The sequence below is a fragment of the Peromyscus eremicus genome, chromosome 3 (assembly GCF_949786415.1).
Source record: "Peromyscus eremicus chromosome 3, PerEre_H2_v1, whole genome shotgun sequence".
NCBI classification, from domain to species: domain Eukaryota; kingdom Metazoa; phylum Chordata; class Mammalia; order Rodentia; family Cricetidae; genus Peromyscus; species Peromyscus eremicus.
Window position 1 is genome coordinate 73,743,703 of NC_081418.1, and position 19,177 is coordinate 73,762,879.

General features: G+C 41.5%; 1 protein-coding gene across 1 annotated transcript in view; it reads left to right on the forward strand.

The window, feature by feature from the left end:
* The window catches only part of Herc3 (HECT and RLD domain containing E3 ubiquitin protein ligase 3), a 92,409-nt gene that overhangs the window by 41,871 nt on the left and 31,361 nt on the right, over positions 1 to 19,177 (forward strand). The window contains exons 13-19 of the mRNA XM_059257899.1: positions 1,283 to 1,446; positions 1,571 to 1,684; positions 9,281 to 9,304; positions 9,393 to 9,482; positions 12,549 to 12,719; positions 13,878 to 14,021; positions 16,377 to 16,543. Coding sequence (XP_059113882.1) covers positions 1,283 to 1,446; positions 1,571 to 1,684; positions 9,281 to 9,304; positions 9,393 to 9,482; positions 12,549 to 12,719; positions 13,878 to 14,021; positions 16,377 to 16,543 — 874 coding nt within the window. The remainder of the gene's footprint in view (positions 1 to 1,282; positions 1,447 to 1,570; positions 1,685 to 9,280; positions 9,305 to 9,392; positions 9,483 to 12,548; positions 12,720 to 13,877; positions 14,022 to 16,376; positions 16,544 to 19,177) is intronic.

Genomic DNA, 19,177 nt, shown 5'->3' on the forward strand with positions numbered 1-19,177 from the left:
TAGGCCAGATAATGCAAAATAGAATAGGATTATGGAATTTTATAATTAATTTGTTGCTAGCTTCTGACAGTTCAAATTTAAGAGCGAAACCTCACAGCAGAATGGACACAGTAGACGCCTGTCACACAGATCCAACACCTGTCAGCACTTGGTCCGTTTTTAAAATTCTTCCCCCATTTTAATTTTTTGGAGTTTATTTTATGTGTCTGGACATTTTGCCTGCATGTATGTGTGTGTACCACGTGTGTGCCTGATGCCATGGAGGCTGGAAGAGGGCATCAGGTCCCCTGGAACTGGAGTTTCAGAGGGTTGTGTGTAGCAGCGGAGGTGTTAGGAATACAGCCTCAGTCTGGAGGAACAGTCAGTGCTCTTAGCCACCGCGCCATCTCCTCAGCAGCTCTCCCACTTTCAGTTTTAATGAAATATTGTAAAGAAACCTTACGGATTTCAGTGCGGCTAAGTTCATTTCTGAAGAATCCAGTGATAAAATCCTGCTTGGTTATGTATGAGAAAGTACCACTTGGAGAGAATATATGTAATGGATTTCTTTTTATTTTATTATTTTATTTTTTAAGATTTATTTATTTTAGGTATATGAGTGCTCTATCTGCATGTACACCTTTATGCCAGAAGAGGGCATCAGATCCCACTGTAGATGATTGTGAGCCACCAGCTGGTTGCTGGGAATTGAACTCAGGACCTCTGGAAGAGCAGCCAGTGCTCTTAACCACTAAGCCATCTCTGCAGCTCGTAATGGATTTCTTAAATGTTAATTATGCCTCGTAGCAGAAGGAGTGGTTTCTCTCTTCCTCTGAGCGTAAGGTGGCACAGAATGTCAGTAGTGGAGCGAGCGAGGCTAGCACAGGAATGCTACTGCAGTAGATACAGTCAATATCCTGCTGCCCAGAGTATGCAGCTGGTCCCCACACAGCCTCGGAACTGAACTTCTTTAGATTAGCCTTCAGCATGAGTCTGAAACAAACAAACAAACAAACAAACAAACAAAAACCCCCGAAAAAACATTTAAAGAAGAAAGAGGCAGGGGAGAGGGCAGGAGCGGGGGAAGGAACAAAGGAAGGAGTTGAGTTTTAGGGCTTCTTGTACAGCTGTTTTCTCCAGATGTGTTTCAATGGTTCCTTTTAAAAATCAGTTTTGGGAAGCTGTATTGTAGACTAATAATAATTTATCTTCTAGCCGTAGGAGTTTTAGTTATCGGGAAGAAGACAAGAACCCTTGCCCGAGATTATGTCTTAACACATGTCTTTTTCCTTTCTTTCTTAAGATAACTGGTGGTCTCAGTCTTGCCCGAAATATTTCCTGAAGCTGATAAACCTCTATAAAGACGCGGTCCTTTATCTCCTAAAGGGAAGGAAGACGTTCCTCATCCCTGTACTGTTTAACAATTATGTAACTGCGGCTCTCAAACTTCTGAAGAAACTGTACAGGGTAACTCCTGGGGACTTGGGGACGGGGAGGGGCTGCTAGGAGGAAAAGCCTGCCGGGGCTTGCTCTCTCTGGGAGACTTTTCAATTCTTCGGTTTTAGTTGTTCGTTCTTTGTGCTTTCGTCAGGTCAATCTGAGAGTGAAGCATGTGGAATACGATGCGTTTTATATCCCCGAGATCTCTAGTCTTGTGGACATTCAGGAAGACTACCTCCTGTGGTTTCTGCATCAAGCGGGGATGGTAAGAATTCCTGTAAAGCCCATGTTAAAGCTTTGGCCTTTATGTGGTTTTGTTTGTAAAATGTACACTTGAGCCACATACCTTCTCTTGGACGCTAATGCTGGCGCCACACCTGTCTTGCACTCAGTTAACTTTTGCGTTCTTGAAACTTTGAAGTATTTTAGGTAACCCTAAGTGTCATAAGGGTTCATAGGGCATCTGGGGCTGGGAGTAGCTTAGTGGGAAGTGTGTGCCTAACATGCTCAGGCTCTAGGTGTGGTCCCCTGTGCTATATTAAAAAGGAAGGGAGGAAGGATGGATGGAAGGACGAGAGGGAGGGAGGAAGGATGGACAGATGGAAGGAAGGAAGGAAGGAAAGAAGGAAGGAAGGAAGGAAGACCAAAATATCTAAAGCAGTGGATTGGTGGTTGGCAGAGGCGGTCTGGAGGCAGTGGGAAATTCAGGTTGTCTTTTAATGCATTTTAGGCTCCAGTTCCACAAGGTGTGACGGTTCTGGAATTCTGTTGTATAACAGTGTGACAACTATTTCAGGGATTGTTTTTTATTTTATTTTTTAAATATTTTATCGTAAGTGTTTGGATGTTTTATCTGCATGTGTGTCTGTGCATCATGTGCGTGCCTGGTGCCCACAGAAGCCAGGCAAGGCCATTGGATCTTCTGGAGCTGGAGTTACAGACTGCAGTGAACTGCCATATGAGTCCTGGGAATTGAACCTGTGTCCTCTGCAAGAGCAGCCAGGGCTCTTAACTGCTGAGCCCTCTCTCCGGGACCTTGTTTTGTTTCTGAGATAAGATCTCATGTATGCCAGACTAGCTTCAGACTCGTTATATAACCAAAGATGACCATGGCCATCCTGCCTCCCCACCTCTTCCCACGTTCTGGAGTTACTAGTGTGCTTCCACACCTGTTCTTTGTGCATTGTTGGATATCAAACTCAGGACTTCATTCAGCTAGACAAACTCCTGCCTAATGAACTGTGTCCCCAGTACATGCAAATATTCTTAATACTGCTGATCCATACATTTGAAAAGAGTGAGGATGGTATATTGTATATTATATACTTATTTTTTTGAACCACAAATTAGATGACTGGACATTAATATATAAACTTTTGGCATCTCTTGGATCTTGGAAGATCTGGCACACAGCTGCCTTCCAGAAGTTACCAGCTGGCTGGGTGGAAGAGCATCTTCTAGATGAGGCTTTCTATGTGCTACCATCCCTACTGATTTACCCCTGGCATTGGGGAATCATTTGCTATTCATCATTTTTTAACAGATAGCCTACTTCGCTCTTCTTACATGAGCTACCCAGACCCTGTGGCCACCTCTCATTGAGGATAGCTCAATAAGGATGTCATACATTCCTGACCCAACTCTGATCATGTTTGACATAGCTATCTAGGGACTATGGGTTCCTGTCTGCTACCCTAGGCAAGGCAGCAATTGCTCAGCAATAGCAGACTGGCCTGGATATATGGGAGGGTTGTAGGATTTGTACAAATTTGAATGCAGAGAACAAGCAGTCATTTGGGACTTGTTTTTAATGCAGCTGGTGTAGCAGATGCGTCTGAGGTGAGTCCTTTACCACTGGCACAGAATTCATCACCAGCATCAGGGTGGCATTTTCCCTGTATGGTTTGTGAGCTGCTTTGCAGTCGTCTCTAAGGGCAAATTATTTACATTAGTGTATTTAACTAAATAGCAAAGGTAGTTTCCTTTGTCAAGTGGTAGATGGTCAAAGTAATGGAAATGTTTTTCTCACAGAAAATTTAAAAATTGAGACACTTGTATTTTTTTTGTAAGATTTTGTTATTGTTTTGAAAAACAAAATGCTTTTCAACAGAAATGTTTTTAAAGAGTTGATACTGGAATTTTAACATGGGAGCATCAATGGACTCTAGTTTTACTTAATTTAGAAATTATGAAAGGTCGGTTTATAAATTACAAAATGTTAGAGGTAGAAATATGTCTGAATGAGTTATTTCAGGTAATTACTACTTTGTCCCTAGGTGGAACACAGAGACCTGGGGACATTGAACAGTTTTTCCTGTAGCTCAGTTTGCTCTGACATTCAGTTCTCATTTCCTTCTGGCCCTAAGAAGGAAACTATTCATATTAGAGTTTCGATGGTCATGACCGTGGTCTCTGAGTAGAGGTGCTTAAATGAACAATTTTACCAGTTTCTTTTTGTGATAAACAAAGGTGATGTGGTAAACACACATCTTACCAGATCTCAGTATTCATCTCCTCTTTGGTAATTAAAGCCATTACTGCAACAGGGTAGAAAATTAGCTGGAGTTAGTGTGTGACTTTTTATGCTTTCTGTGGAAGTTTTTCTGTTGTACAATGTAATTAGAAATTGAAGTTTGCCGGGCGGTGGTGGCGCACGTCTTTAATCCCAGCACTCGGGAGGCAGAGCCAGGCGGATCTCTGTGAGTTCAAGGCCAGCCTGGGCTACCAAGTGAGTCCCAGGAAAGGCGCAAAGCTACACAGAGAAACCCTGTCTCGGAAAAAAAAAAAAAAAAAAAAAAAAAGAAATTGAAGTTTAAGTTTCTTGATGTCGTGAGGCTTTGCTTTAAATACTAATGGCATTTCATATTGTTTTTATTTTAATTACTTTAAAAAATAGTGAGAAATTGGTTTGCTGTATTAATATTTTAACCTAGTACTAGCATAGTATATAAGACAGCACATTCTAAGAGAACTGGCACTTGTGGGGATCCCTGCAAATGCTAATGCCTGCAGAGGAATGAACCCTGGAGAGGCAACAAAGAAGCTCAGTTCAGCACACCTTAGCCTGGCTGGTTCAAACTTCTGTAGTCTGCTGCCAGGGCAGTTTTTTTAGACACACTTAAGTACGTGCAGTACAATTTTGGAAAAAAGATTTCCTGGTAACAGTTATCTCAGTCCCATGTGCATAATAAGTTTAAGGCATGACTGCATCGAAACTCCTTTGCAAAGTGCATGTGACCATGAAGATGGGTTCTATAGCTTAAGGGCCTAGGATTTGGTGTGGTCTCTCACCTAGAAAGCGCGTAGGTCAGCAGGCTATAAAGTACATGTGACATCTCCTCTAAGGATGAGTTCTGTTGCCTGAGAAACAAAGCTAAGTAAGGATAGAGGTCTAGGGAGGGAGAGTCTGGGAAAAAACATTCTGGGGGATTTGGATGAGGTCAGGCTCTACAGATAGCAAAGGTGAAGGTCATTAACACCACTCCCAGCCTTCTGGGTGAAAAACAGGTGTGTATTTCCTCCCTTGAGACAGCCCTGTGTGAGTAGCATTCCTGATTTCTCCAGGGTTTATCTGTGAGCACTTATGCCTTCCACAGGCGTGGTAGAGCACACCTTTAATCCCAACACTTAGGGAGGCAGAGGCAGGCAGATCTTTGTGAGTTCAAGACCTGCCTGGTCCATAGAGGGAGTGGGGCTATATAACAAAACTTTATCCATTTAAAAAAAAAAAAAAAAGACAAGAAAAGGACTGGATTAAAATTCCAGCCTTGATCTGCTGCCTTTGGCCTTAGACCACTCAGTTAATTTCTTTAGGCCTGGCATTCTCATTTGGCAATGGGAGTTGTGACAGTATATGAGGATTAGTGGGGCCACTGCAGTGCCTGGCACATCCGGAGCCTTCAGGGACTGTTTTTCACAAGCAGCTCTTGATCACCTCCACATATTATTACCTGGACTAGCCAGTGGGATGGAACACAGCCTTATGTTTATCTACCTTGACGGGTAAAGCAAAGACAAAGATGATTCTGAAGTGACCGACTTGGTTCATTTTAAGAAGCAGCAACAGTGGATTATTTTATTTGCTAATAGTGTACCCTCGTCTTCATTTGAAAACTAAAAAGCGTACAGATGAATGTCCCTGAAGGCTCCCATAGAGGGCAGTGCAAGTGAGGCATTCAGTGGTTTGCAAAAAGGCCCTCAGAGACAAAATCTGAGAAATCTTGACATCTTGCTGTCTCATATACTCTGAAAAATGAATTTATTCCATAGATGCAAGTCCGTTGCAGGCAGAGACCTTGAAATACTGTTCACTGGTATCGTGGAACCTGTAGTTTGTGAGACTCATTTCTAGGGAATGGGTACCCCGGGATAAACAGCGTTGTAAGAGGTGATCGATTCAATGGTAAATTCAAAATAGTTTGCTATATTAGCATGAGAGTGAGTCAGACCGACCTGTGTATGTGTGCACTGACCTGCATTGTATGTTCCAGACTTGGTTCCGCTGGGCTGGGATTGTCTCTTGTGTTTCTCAGTGTAGAGAAATGTTCCAAGATCCCTAAAGGAATATAGTTCTAAGGGATCAATAGGATGGATTTTAATTATTGTTGCAGTTAAATGATTTCATTTAAATACGCATAAACACAAAAGGAAGTATAGTTCTTATTCATACAAGATACATAAGCCAAATTAAACGTACACATTAAATAAGAAAATATTATAGTTAGTCACATGCTTATGAGTGTCATGGACTCAGTGTAGTGAGCTGGCGTGTACCCCCCAGAAACGAATGTTCCAGCATTGTAGATGAGGACTACAGCCACCAGGCCCAGGCAGGGCTCAGAGTTCTCTTGCAGGCCTTCAGGGATGACTCGGCTTTTTTTCTCCCTGTGTTGTTAAATCTTATTCATGCAGCAAACTAGGGAAGTATTGGCTTTTTCCTTAGTAAACAGAGCATCTACCAGGCAAAAAAAATGGCTCTTTCTTTTCTCACTGTGCTTGTACAGTTAGGAGTTTACAACCCACCTGTGCCGTTATTAACAGATAAGTGTAAATTGGGTAATAACACACAAGAAGAAGAAATCTTTCAGAATGTGTTTTTATTTTGTTTAGAAAATCATTTAAAAACACAGGACATTCTAGAAGATATTAAAGCATCAGCAGCATGTCGGATCTCTAAGCATGAATAATGTGTTCATTGTTTTCTTTTGACAAATGTTGGAGATCAAGATGATCTTTATTGCTGGTTTTTGCGTTTCTGTTAATAATATTTATTGCATAACTATCACGAACATACCATGCTAGAAACATAGATGGATATGTTTGTGTCTTTCCACAGTGTCCGTTTATTGATTAGCAATAGATTCCCATTTATGGTTATTTTCCACATTGCTGTGACTAAATGCCTGAAAAAAGCAACTTAAAGGAGTTCAGAGGGATGCAGTCCCTCATGCTGGCGGAGACATGCTGTGGGAACAGCTGGGTCCACAGCATCTTTCAGGAAGTCAGTCATAGATGGCTTCCTTTTTTGAGATAAGGTCTTCTGTAGCCCAGGCTGGGCTGGAACTCACTGTGTATCCCTGCTTCCACCTCTGAGTGCCAGGATTATAAGCATGCACCATCATGCTCTCTATGCAGTGCGGGGAATCAAACTCAAGGCTTTATATGTGCAAGACATGCACTCTACTGAGCTATACCCCTAGTCTGACATTCTCATTTTTTATTCTGGCCAGGATCCCACCACATAGAACGATGCCGTCCACTTCTAGGGTGGGTCATTGCCCCTCTTAACACCCTTACCAGTATATTCAAAGGTCTGCCTTTCTGAAGATTGCAAATTGACCAAAAGAGCTAGCTATCATGTGATAGCAGACCATTACTAGCAAATTACAAGTTCTTTTATTCTAATCTAATTACTAGTATTCCTTTCGAAATCCCAGATTACATTTTACACAGTATGCATGCAGGTTACATAATGGCTACAGAAGAGTTCAAAAAGACACAGAGTGCAGAGGCGTTATGGGAAGCAGATACAGAGAACTGTATTACAGGTGCCTCCAGGGTTGCTGAACCCAACTGGATTGTTGCTGGAGGCCAGCAGAACTGAGCCATAGGGTTGAAAATGAGTCATAGCATGGAGCCCAGCTGCACGGTTATAGGATCATTAAGGTGAGGCACAGGACCTGGTCCAGATAGATGGGTAAACAGACAAGTGGACAGATGGTTGGATGGACAAATAGCAACTCAAAATAGGCCATGGCAAACAGTCGGGACTGAGCTGAGCTGACATGGGCTATGGCTGAGCTGTGCTGAAGCCCCAGGGATAGCTGGGAGTTCTATGTCTGGCAATCCCTTGAAATGCTCACAGGGTGCTCTGTGAGTAGGATCCTATCACTTTATTGTTAGATACCCTTCTTTTTGTGGGGTCCAGGGAAGTATGTTATATTTTTATTGGTCTGTCGTGTTTAGTAAGTTCTTGGGCCTGATTTTGTGCATATAGTTTTAATTCCACCATGTGCTCATGTTCATAACCTGTGCTGATAAGTGCTGTCTACTCCTATAAATCATTTATCACTCTACACCTCATGGACCGTGCCGGACAGGTGGTGGCAGCGTCCTTGTCATCCTGCCTTGTGTTTACACTCAGAATGAAGCCAGCTGATGCTTTGTAAGATGGGGTCCCCCCAGAATTTAGTGCAGTGTACAGCTTGATCTCCACAAATAACATTTTTTTTCAGAAGTTTTCCTGACAGAAAAACAATAATGTACCTGTTACATACATTTCATCGTGGCTGAATTTGTTTACTATAACTCAGAATCATAGAATCATCTTCCAAATTTATAGAGCAGCTTTTTTAAAAAATTAATTAATTAATTATTAATTTTGTTTTTTGAGACAGGGTTTCTCTGTGTAGTTTTGGTGCCTGTCCTGGATCTCACTCTGTAGACCAGGCTGGCCTTGAACTCACAGAGATCTTCCTGGCTCTGCCTCCCGAGTGCTGGGATTAAAGGTGTGCGCCACCATTGCCTGGCCTTATAGAGCAGCTTTTTTTTTTTTTTTTTTTTTTTTTTTGGTTTTTCGAGACAGGGTTTCTCTGTGTAGCTTTGTGCCTCTCCTGGAACTCACTTGGTAGCCCAGGCTGGCCTCGAACTCACAGAGATCCGCCTGGCTCTGCCTCCCGAGTGCTGGGATTAAAGGCATGCGCCACCACTGCCCAGCCATAGAGCAGCTTTTATGGGCAAAATACTTTTATCTAGTATGAGCATTACTGTTGCCTTCTCTAAGCACGTGCACAGGAGGCCGAAAAAGCATTCCTTGTATGCCAGGTTGAGCAGCTGTCACTGGAATTCAAGTGTTAGCCTCACATTTGCCATGTAGCCCAGGCTAGCCTCCAGCTGGCAGTTCTCCCTCCTGATCCTCACAGGTACGAGGAGCATAGGCACACGCCACTCTGCCAACTGGAGTTAGATTTCTTACAGAGAGAATTCAGTCAGTTCTGTGAATTACGAAGAACCAGTCACTCGCCTTAAAAATCTTACATCTTTAAGAAATTTTTGCTCAGAGAAACTGTGGTCAGTGTGTAAAATAAAGAAAAAAAATGTTAAACAATTTTAAAAGAAAAAATGAGGTTTTGCTCTTTTTTAAGATTTTTGGTTTTTTTTTCAGTCTGTGTCCATCAAAACATCTTTTTTTTCTTATCAACACATTGTCACCTATTGAAACGGTGTTAGGTTGATGACTGAAAAACCAGATAATGTGAAAAGATTTGTTATATATGTTTTATATTTAGGGGGAGGATGTTAAAATTGTGCTTTTATAATTCAAGTAAGAGTCTGTCTTTTTTTGTTTTTTTTTTTTCCACAGAAGAACAGAGCGTCTATCATACAGGTAAGTGATGCCTTTTGGACATACGGATGTATCTCCAGGGTTCTCTGTAGATTTCTGTGATAACACACGCCGACGTGTTCTCTTCTAGGATACTGTAACCCTTTGCGCCTACCCTTTCGTCTTCGATGCCCAAGCCAAAACCAAAATGCTGCAGACCGACGCGGAGTTACAGATGCAGGTAGCACTAACGTTTTCAGGGTCATTTCCTCCTTTTACTTCTTCTCGTGGTCCACACTCAGTTGTTTCATGTATATGCAACTCCCAGGTCACAGTCTTGTTAGTGAGGAAAGTCAGGGCAGGAACTGGAGCAGAGATCATGGAGGAACACTGCTTACTGGTTTGCTCTCTGTGGCCTACTCGGCTTCTTTCCTTTTTTGTGTTTTTAGTTCTAATAGTTATTTGTATATAAAAATTATTTGTATTAAATTTTAATTAAAATACAATTTTATTATTCCCCCTCTTCTCTTTTCTCCCTACTTTCTTAAATGACCCAGGACCACCTGCCCAGGGATAGTATCACCCACAGTAGACTGGGCCCACCCACATCAATCATTAGTCAAAATGCTCCAGACATGGCCATAAGCCAGTCTGATAGAAGCAATTGAAGTTGAGGCTCCCTCGTCCCAGGTGACTCTAGTTCATGTCAAAATAAATAAAGAAACAAATAAACAATAAACAACAACCAAAAAACTAATGCAAGATATTCCTGTGGAATGTATAAGGATTTTTCTCCCATTTTTTTCAGCTATTTTATTTTAATTTTATGTGTACATGAGTATTTGCCTATGTGTCTGTGCACCACATGCATATTTGGTGCCCAGTGGGCCCAGAAGAGGGCATCAGATCCCCTGGGACCAGAGTCATGAGGATGCGTGGGTCTCCTGGAAGAGCAACCTGTGTTCTGAACCACTGAGCCATATCTCTAGTTCCTTGGCTGTCTGCTGGTTGCTTTGCTGTGCAAAAGGCTTTTTTATGCAGCTCCATCAGTGGATTCTTGGGATTATTTTTTGTGAAAGCTGTTGACAGTATCTCCATTTTGAAGTAGTTTTTAACCTACCTTTTCCTCTAGTGTTTTTCAAGTCTTACATTAAATTTACTTTGATCTATTTTGAGTTGATTTTTGTATAGGGATGAAAGATTTAGATCTAGGGTCTTTTTTTTGTTTTTGTTTTTGTTTTCTTTTCTTTTCATGTGAATATCCAGCTTTACCAATACCATTTGAAGAGGCTATCTTTTTTTTCTTTTTTTTTTCTTTTTTTTTTGGTTTTTCGAGACAGAGTTTCTCTGTGTAGCTTTGGAGCCTGTCCTGGAACTCACTTGGTAGCCCAGGCTGGCCTTGAACTCAGAGATCCGCCTGTCTCTGACTCCCAAGTGCTGGGATTAAAGGCGTGCACCACCACTGCCCGGCTATCTTTTTTTTCTAATGTATGTTTTTGACCATCTTTGTCAAAGATGAGGTGTCAGTAGCTATGTGGGTTTATTTTGGTAATCTGAAATTTTTTTCTTATTCTTCTGCACAAACTATATTAAATCATACTGTTATAGGGTTGTTTAATATGCAAATTATATTAATATACAGAAAACAATGTGATTTTGAAAAATAATTTTGATGTAGATTGTATTGAATCTCAATATTGCTTTGGGAGAATGGTTGTTTTTGTTCTATCAGTTCTGTTTATCTCCTGGAGTTGTTGTCATGTTTTCCCACCTACCTTAAATATTTCTTTGTCAAGGTCTTTCACCTCCTGAGTTGAATTTCTTTCCACGCTAGTTTTGTGTTCACTATGTAATCAAGGTTACTTTGAATACTGGACTTTCTCCAGGCCCCTGTTGCTTAGATTACAGGTGTGTACCACCATGCCAGGTTCAGTAATTTTATGTTCAATACATATTTATTGTAGACTTGGAGTCATAGCTATTTTCTGTTTCTGCCAGGTAGTAAACACTTGAGGCTTTGTGGACCCTGTGTCTCCATTAAGAACCATTTAACGGGGCTGGAGAGATGGCTCAGAGGTTAAGAGCACTGACTGTTCTTCCAGAGGTCCTGAGTTCAATTCCCATGCACCCACATGGTGGCTCACAACCATCTGTACTGAGATCTGGTGCCCTCTTCTGTATACATAATAAATAAATCTTTAAAAAAAAAAAAAAAAAAAAGAACCATTTAACTCTTTTGTAGATGGCAGATTCAGAGAAGAAATAAGGAGTTAAACAAACCTAAGAACATCAAAACACCCCAAAATCAAAGCAAAACTTTATGTATATTTAAAAGCTTGATTTTTATTTATTTATTTATTTATTTATTTATTTATTTATTTATTTATTTTTTTATTTTTATTTTTTTTGGTCTCTCGAGACAGGGTTTCTCTGTGTAGCTTTGGAGCCTGTCCTGGATCTTGCTCTGTAGCCCAGGCTGGCCTCGAACTCACAGAGATCCGCCTGTCTCTGCTTCCCGAGTGCTGGGATTAAAGGTGTGCGCCACCACCGCCCAGCAAAAGCTTGAATTTTATATAATTTTTGTATTGTAAATATTACCCCTTAAGCATTTAAAATGTTCGAAAACCATTATTAGCACAAGAGTTATGCAAAACCAGGCCCTAGGGTGTGGGGCCACAATTTGCAGACCTGATGCAAAGGGGATAATCAAATGGAACTTGGTGGTCTTTAATGAATCCAAAGAGGTTTGTTTAATAGTTTGATTTTATTATAAAATATATTTTGTTTGAATGTATATAAAGATATTGGTGAATTAGCAATGCAGGACTACTAAGCCCTCCTGTTAATGGATATGTCTTCATTTGTCTTTCTGTCTCTCCATTTCTTTTTATCTTTCTCCAGTTTTGTGTCTATGTATGTCTGCTTCCATATGAATACAGCTATGACATTGTTGAGTTCCTGGTTTTCTAGTGAAATGGACATTTTTCACAGTGACTGTTGGTATCTTTTTCTGCTATTTTGAGAATCGTGTTTTCATGTACTCTGCCATAATTCTTCAAGCACGTCGTTACTTTATTCTTGATGAGTTGAAATCACTTTTCTGAGCCTAGTTATTTTGATCATATGACTTCAGGTAATCTTGTTGTGTCCATATTAGAAAGATTTATGTGACCTGTAAATATAAGTAGTGAAAAAGTTAAGGTTTGGAGAAAAGGCCAAATGGAAATGGCAGTCAGCGTCTGTGGTTCTGAGATTGTCCATCCAGGCCATGCATTGTGTTCAAAGTGGTTTGATTATTCTGTTCCAGGTGGCAGTCAATGGAGCCAACCTGCAGAATGTCTTCATGCTTCTCACCTTGGAGCCTCTGCTGGCCAGAAGCCCCTTCCTGGTCCTTCATGTCCGCAGGAACCACCTTGTTGGAGATGCCCTGAGAGAGCTGAGCATTCATTCTGACATTGACCTGAAGAAACCTCTCAAAGTGAGCCAATTGAGTGTACTCCTCTTGTTCCTTCATGAGCATATGGCAGCAGAGATCTTACTAAGATGCAGAGGGTAGCCATTCATCATTGGCTCCAACCTTTTTACAAGAATCTAATCACCTCCTTTTGTCAAATCACCAGGAGGAACATTTCATTGGAAGATCAGATTAAATGCTCTTGGGTTGTTGAGAGGTAATTGGGCTGTGCTTCGGCTGTCTGGAGTGTGCCTACTCTAGACTACCAAAAACAGTCATATAAGACGTAACTTTGACAAAACACAACAACTAAGATCTCACCTAGGAAGATTAGGATGTCCAGGATCTAAGAGACAGAAGGTCAAGGAGAAATGGAGAGATGGAAATGTGTGAAGTCATCTACAAAGCTGTTGGCTTCCTAGTATAGGCAAGTTTAGCAATATGTAATTAGTGATAAAGTATCTCTTCCCATAGACTGTGCGTTGGTGCGTAAGACTGCCTACTATGCTCTAGGCTCTGTGTGAAACTTGGTTATGCAGCAGGTTTCCTGAGAAATAAATAAGGAATGACTTGAAGTTGTTGAAGATTAAATGACTTCTATCTCTGTTGCAAATCACTTCATAAATGCTGGTTTCAGAAGTTTCAGAACCACAGTCGGCAACAGATTGAACTGATTATCTCACGTTGTTACCGTCTCCAAAATGTTCTTATAAGGACACATAGACACAACTCTAATCCCAGCTAATCAGGAGGCTGCAGTAGAGGAATGGGACGTTCACAGGCATTCCTGACAGCTTGGATAGATTTGATCTCAGAATGAAGTGTAACAAGGACTGGACGCATAGCTCAGTGGGAGAGTGCTGGATTCACTTGTGTGTGTCCCCGTGAAAGAGGACTTGTTGAGCACTTGGTTGCCATGTGTATAGATCCTGTTCAACAACACACACACACACACACACACACACACACACACACACATATACACACACACAAGACTTTTAAAAAGCCCTAATAATCCTACCTGTCTATCTGGTTGTTCTCCCTAGAACTTCTAGGTTTTATTACACACAGCCCCTGTTTTCAGTCAGTTATTCAGACAGGACTGTTGCTTGGTAGCATAGTTGAGTCTTAGGCTGGCCATTGCTTTCCCTGAAGTATTCATTTCTGTTTTCATGTTTCAAGGTGATCTTTGATGGGGAAGAAGCAGTCGATGCTGGTGGTGTTACAAAGGAGTTCTTTCTTTTGCTGTTAAAAGAACTTTTGAATCCCATCTATGGGATGTTTACCTACTATCAAGACTCACATCTCTTGTGGTTTTCAGATACAGTAAGTTCATAACGTCACAATTCAGGACACTGTTTGCACTAAACTTCCTGTTTGTTGTCAGACTAGCCCCCGGTTTCTAACATTGCAAAATTAACTATTAAAATGCCTGACACGTCCAGCCTTCAGACTGGACCTGCTTTCAAGACTCATAGTGTATTTTGTTAGCCATGAGCCGCCATGCCATTTCTAGTAGGTAAGGTTCGGACCATAGTATCCATGAAGGGCAAAAGGAAAAGTCTGATAAAGAAATTAGTTTTAGGGGCTGGAGAGATGGCTCAGTGATTAAAAGATCCAGGTTTGATTCCAAACATCCACATGATGCTTCACAGCCATCTGTAACCCCAATTCTAGAGGATACTCTCTCTGGCCTCTTCGGGCATCAAGCATGCATGTGTACACAGACATGCATGTAGGCAAAATACTTATAACAAACCAAAATAATTTAAAAGATTAGTTTAGCTCTTCCTGTTCTCTGTAATAGCACAGGATCCAGTTGAGAGGGGGAACCCACATGGAACTCCACATGTTTGGGCAGTGGATGCACACTGACCTGGTCAGCTCAGGTATTAGAGCAACTCACAGGCCAGACACTAGTGTTTTCCAATGCTAGATATATTATGGGTTCTTTGAGCATTAAGATAAATGAAAAAAAAAAATACCACCTACTATATGGTCTGTGGGCCAAGGCAGAAGAAATCCTGAATTGTAGATGCCAGAGAATGAGTTAGGAAAAAGCAACCCTTGGATACTGGAAACTTTGGCCTAGGGACTGAATAAGTCAGGCTTCTCTAGAGGACCAGCACCAACAAGATGAATATGGATTATATAAAAGGTTTTATTAGACTGAGTAGTCAACAGTGGATGTCTGTATGGTAGAACAGCTGGTCAGTCCTTGAGACTGGATGCTTCAGCAGTTCTAGTTTGGTGGGAAGGCCTGGAGGATTCCTGGAGACCACTGCTTTTTAGTCTACAGTAGAACCCAAAGAAGCTGGAGTTTGATGGTAGCAGCAGCAGCAGCAGCAGCAGCAGTAGACAATCTCAACAAGACAGAAAAGCAACAAGACAGTTTGCTTTTCCCCCAGAACTCTGAAAGGTTCCACCAGCTCTGTGGGAGGGTCTTTGCTCTCAGCTAATCCTTCCTAGAAATGCCCTCATAAACCCACCCTGATGTATGTCTCTTAGTTAATTCCAACCAGGTTAGCAAGATTCATCATCACAGAGACCCAGAAACATGTTGATCTGGGTATCAAATAGACCTGAGCATTGGTGTCCATTGCCTGGACATCTCTATAGTGCTGGGTAAACCAAGTTTCAATAACACAGATAAGAAGCACAGGATAGGCTGGTCTGGAACCAAACTAAGAGTCAGTGAAATGGACTCTTAGTGATGGGATGATCCTAATCAGAGTATGATGGCATGATGGGATCATCCTTTACAATTAATAAATTCTATCTAAAAGGCCAGGAAAATGCTTTAGTGAAAAATTTAAAAAGAGAGAGAGAAAAAAATGGTTTTAAATTGTGTTGGGCATTGGTAGTACCATATATATTCATTTTTTGGTTTTCGAGACAGGGTTTCTCTCTGTAACAGTCTTGGTTGTCCTGGAACTCGCTTTGTAGACCAGGCTGGCCTCAAACTTTCAGAGATCCACCTGCCTCTTGCTCACAAGTGCTGGAATTAAAGGCGTGCACCACTCCGCCCAGCCATATATATTCTTTTAATGATGGTAGTTTGTATTTGAATATGTACACATAGACTTTTACTTTTTAAAAAAAAAATTCAATAGGAGAGCTAAGTTTTAGATGCTATTGCTAGAGCTGGGGGTGTGGCTCCATGGTAGAGCACTAATCTAGCATGCATTAGTACCTGGTTTAGATTGCCTGCATTTTAGGGGCTCCTATTTCATCCAGCCTAAAGTTTAGGGATTTTGGGCTCCTAGAGTTTTCTCCTTAGATTTATTGTCCTCAATGATAATAGCAGTCGCATCTGATGATTGAAGTTAAAATTCACTAATAAAGATTCACTTCATGTACTTAGTCAACACATGTAGCCAGTGGCTACGGTCAGGGCTGGTGCAGAATCGAAGGGTTCCATCATCACAGAACGGTCTCTGAAGCGCCCTGCTGGAGACAATAGGAAGCTGTTTCTATACCATCTGAAGAGTTACGGGTGCTTCACTTTGCATTGCATCTGTTAACAGTAGCAAACTTTGATCAGGGAAGTTTCTCTGCCTCAGAGCGTAAATATAAATATGGGCTTCATTCTAATATACTGAAACATTTTGAGCAGGTGGTAGAGTATTTCGAGTCTTCCAATACTATTTCTTTCTAATACATTTACGTGCCCCCCGACAGTGTTTTGTAGAGCGCAACTGGTTTCACTTGATTGGCATAACCTGTGGACTAGCTATCTACAACTCCACTGTGGTTGATCTCCACTTCCCATTGGCTCTCTACAAGAAGTTACTGAATGTAAAACCTGGCTTGGAAGATTTAAAGGAACTGTCACCAGCTGAAGGAAGGTAAAGAGCTAAAAGTTAGGCTGCTGATGTGAAGACCCGTTCTCATTGCTCTCGCACAGGGATCTCATTGCTCTCGCACAGGGATCTCATTGCTCTCGCACAGGGATCTAAGATGGAGAGCAACATACGTGCGAGTTTGGTTGTATTGAAGCATGTAGATTATATAGCACTTGCTTGAATCATTGCCTGTGTTACTGCATGGACAAGAGAGGAAATTAAAAGAGTGTCCTGGGGCTGGAGATGTGGCTCAGTGGTTAAGAGCATTGGTTGCTCTTTCAGAGGACCTGGCTTTGGTTCCCAGGACCCATGTGGCTGCTCACAGCCATCTGTAACTCCAGTTTCAGGGGGTCTAATGCCTTCTACAGGCACCAGGCATGCACAGACAAACACACAGGCAAAAACAACCATACACCTAAATGAAAGAAAGAAATCTTTATGAAATAAAAGGGATGGGGCACAGCTCCTTAGGAATAATCTCTGCTTTCATTATCATGTACCCACCTACCAAAAGGGAACTTTGAGCCTTGTCAGGGTCCAGAGGTAACAGTGGGGAGATTACTGAAATGAGAGATTTTCAAAAAGTTCATTGATAGAGTGATAAATAGTTCCTATACTATACAACTGACCCATGTAAAGAATACTTAAAATATACTTGAGTGTTTTAAGTTGTGTGACTGTCATTGTAGTCAACTTTTAGAACATTTTCACCACCTAAAGAACAGCCGGGCAGTTTGTTATCTTATCCCTGCTCTCCGTACTGTTAGTCCTAGGTGAACACTAGTCTGCCTTCCTTCCGCCCCCATCTGGAATTTTTTTTTTTTTTTTTTGAGATAAGGTGCCGTTCTGTAGCCTGGAACCAGCTGTCCTCCAACTCACAATCTTTGCCTCCTGAGTGCTGGAACTAAAATTATGTGCCACCATGCTACCTACTCTGGATATTTTTAAAAAGTGGAATCTTACAGTGTGGTTCATTTTGTCTATTTCACTTGGTATGTTTTCGAGATTTGCTCCGTTATAACATGAATCAGTGTTTCATTTTTTACACTGGCAGGTAATATTCCATTGTGTAACATTCTGTTGTCTGCCATACCGTTCTATGATAGGCCACTGTGTAATACTCCTTTGTACACATACATCACATTTTGTTTCTCCATTCTTCTGTTGATGGACAGTTGGAGCTTTTCAGCTTTGGAATATGAATAGTGTTGCTGAAAACATTTACATGCAAGTTTTTGTGTAGACACAAACTTTTGTTACTCTGATGTATGCCTAGGAGCAGAATTACTGATTCATATGCTAATTCCACGCTTAGCTTTTTGAAGAACTATCAGAGTGCTTTTCGCAGTAGTTAAGACACATTTTTTTGTTTTGTTTTTCGAGACAGGGTTTCTCTGTGTAACAGAGCTGTCCTGGAACTAGCTCTGTAGACCAGGCTGGCCTCGAACTTGAGATCTACCTGTCTCTGCCTCCCAAGTGCTGGGATTAAAGGTGTGAACCATCACTGCCTGACTCAAGCCACATTTTTTATGTTACTCTCATTTTGGGGGGAGTGAGCTCTTGAGTCCCCCTTTTCTTGACTTTTTCTCAGTTGATTTTGGGCAGCAAACAGTTAAACACAGCTGGCTTGAGAGGGAGGGAGTGGCTTCTTTTTTTAATGGGAAAAGGTGCTGGTTTTAAGTTGGGACATGGGCTGGCAGTATAGCTCAGTGGTACCACCATGCTAGTCTAGGGTCCCAGAATCTCAGAGTTCAATCCTAGCCCCCGCAAAACAACAAGCGTAGCTGCCTATAGTAATGAGCTCCTGTAATCCCAGTATGCAGGAGGCTGAGGCAAGAAAACCAGGAGCTTAAAAGTAGCCCTCACATCACAGCCAGTTCAAAGCAATACTCTGTGTTAAAAAATAGTGTATTTACAGAGCATGGGGGTGTAGCCTAGGTTTAGCTCCTAGTGCAAGAAAAAAAAATGCTTAAGGTGAAAGGAGAAGTTTCTAAGGTACCTTCTAGAAATGGGATTGTCATCATATGTGTATATATATATATATATATATATATATATATATATGTCATATATATTGTCAAATGTCAAATATATATAAATGTCAATATAAAAAATGCCAGTCCTAAGAACTCAGGAGGAATGGAGGGGTGGGAGCATCAAGGAATTTAGAACATGGAGAAGAGCAGAGGAGACACAGCAGTGCTGATTCACTTGGGTTGCTAGAGAAGGCTGCAGTGACAGCTGTGGCTGCTCTTGGCTCTGCAAACCTGTCTGAAAACAGTGTTCTGCGGCATTGTTCCGGTTGTCTGCGTAGTAGCGGATTGAAGTTCCGTGGTCGGAACTTCTCCCTCCAGTGGTTCTTTTCTTTGTTCTCCCTAGAGCTCTCTGTCTGCCGATTTGCCCCATCAATTTGACATTAGCTCACACTTCCACGAGACTTTGGCTTAGTCTGTGAGAGGGCAGGAAGGCACAGGGCACAGCAGGCATGAAGTCCAGAGCTTGCTTTGTCGTTTCTTACCTTTTACCTTGGGAGGCCGAGGCTGGAGGGTAGCATTTTACGATATGTTTCTCAAAAGGCTGGCGTGTGAATGATTTGACCCAGCACAAGGAAAGCTGTGAAAACTGCCATGATGCAGT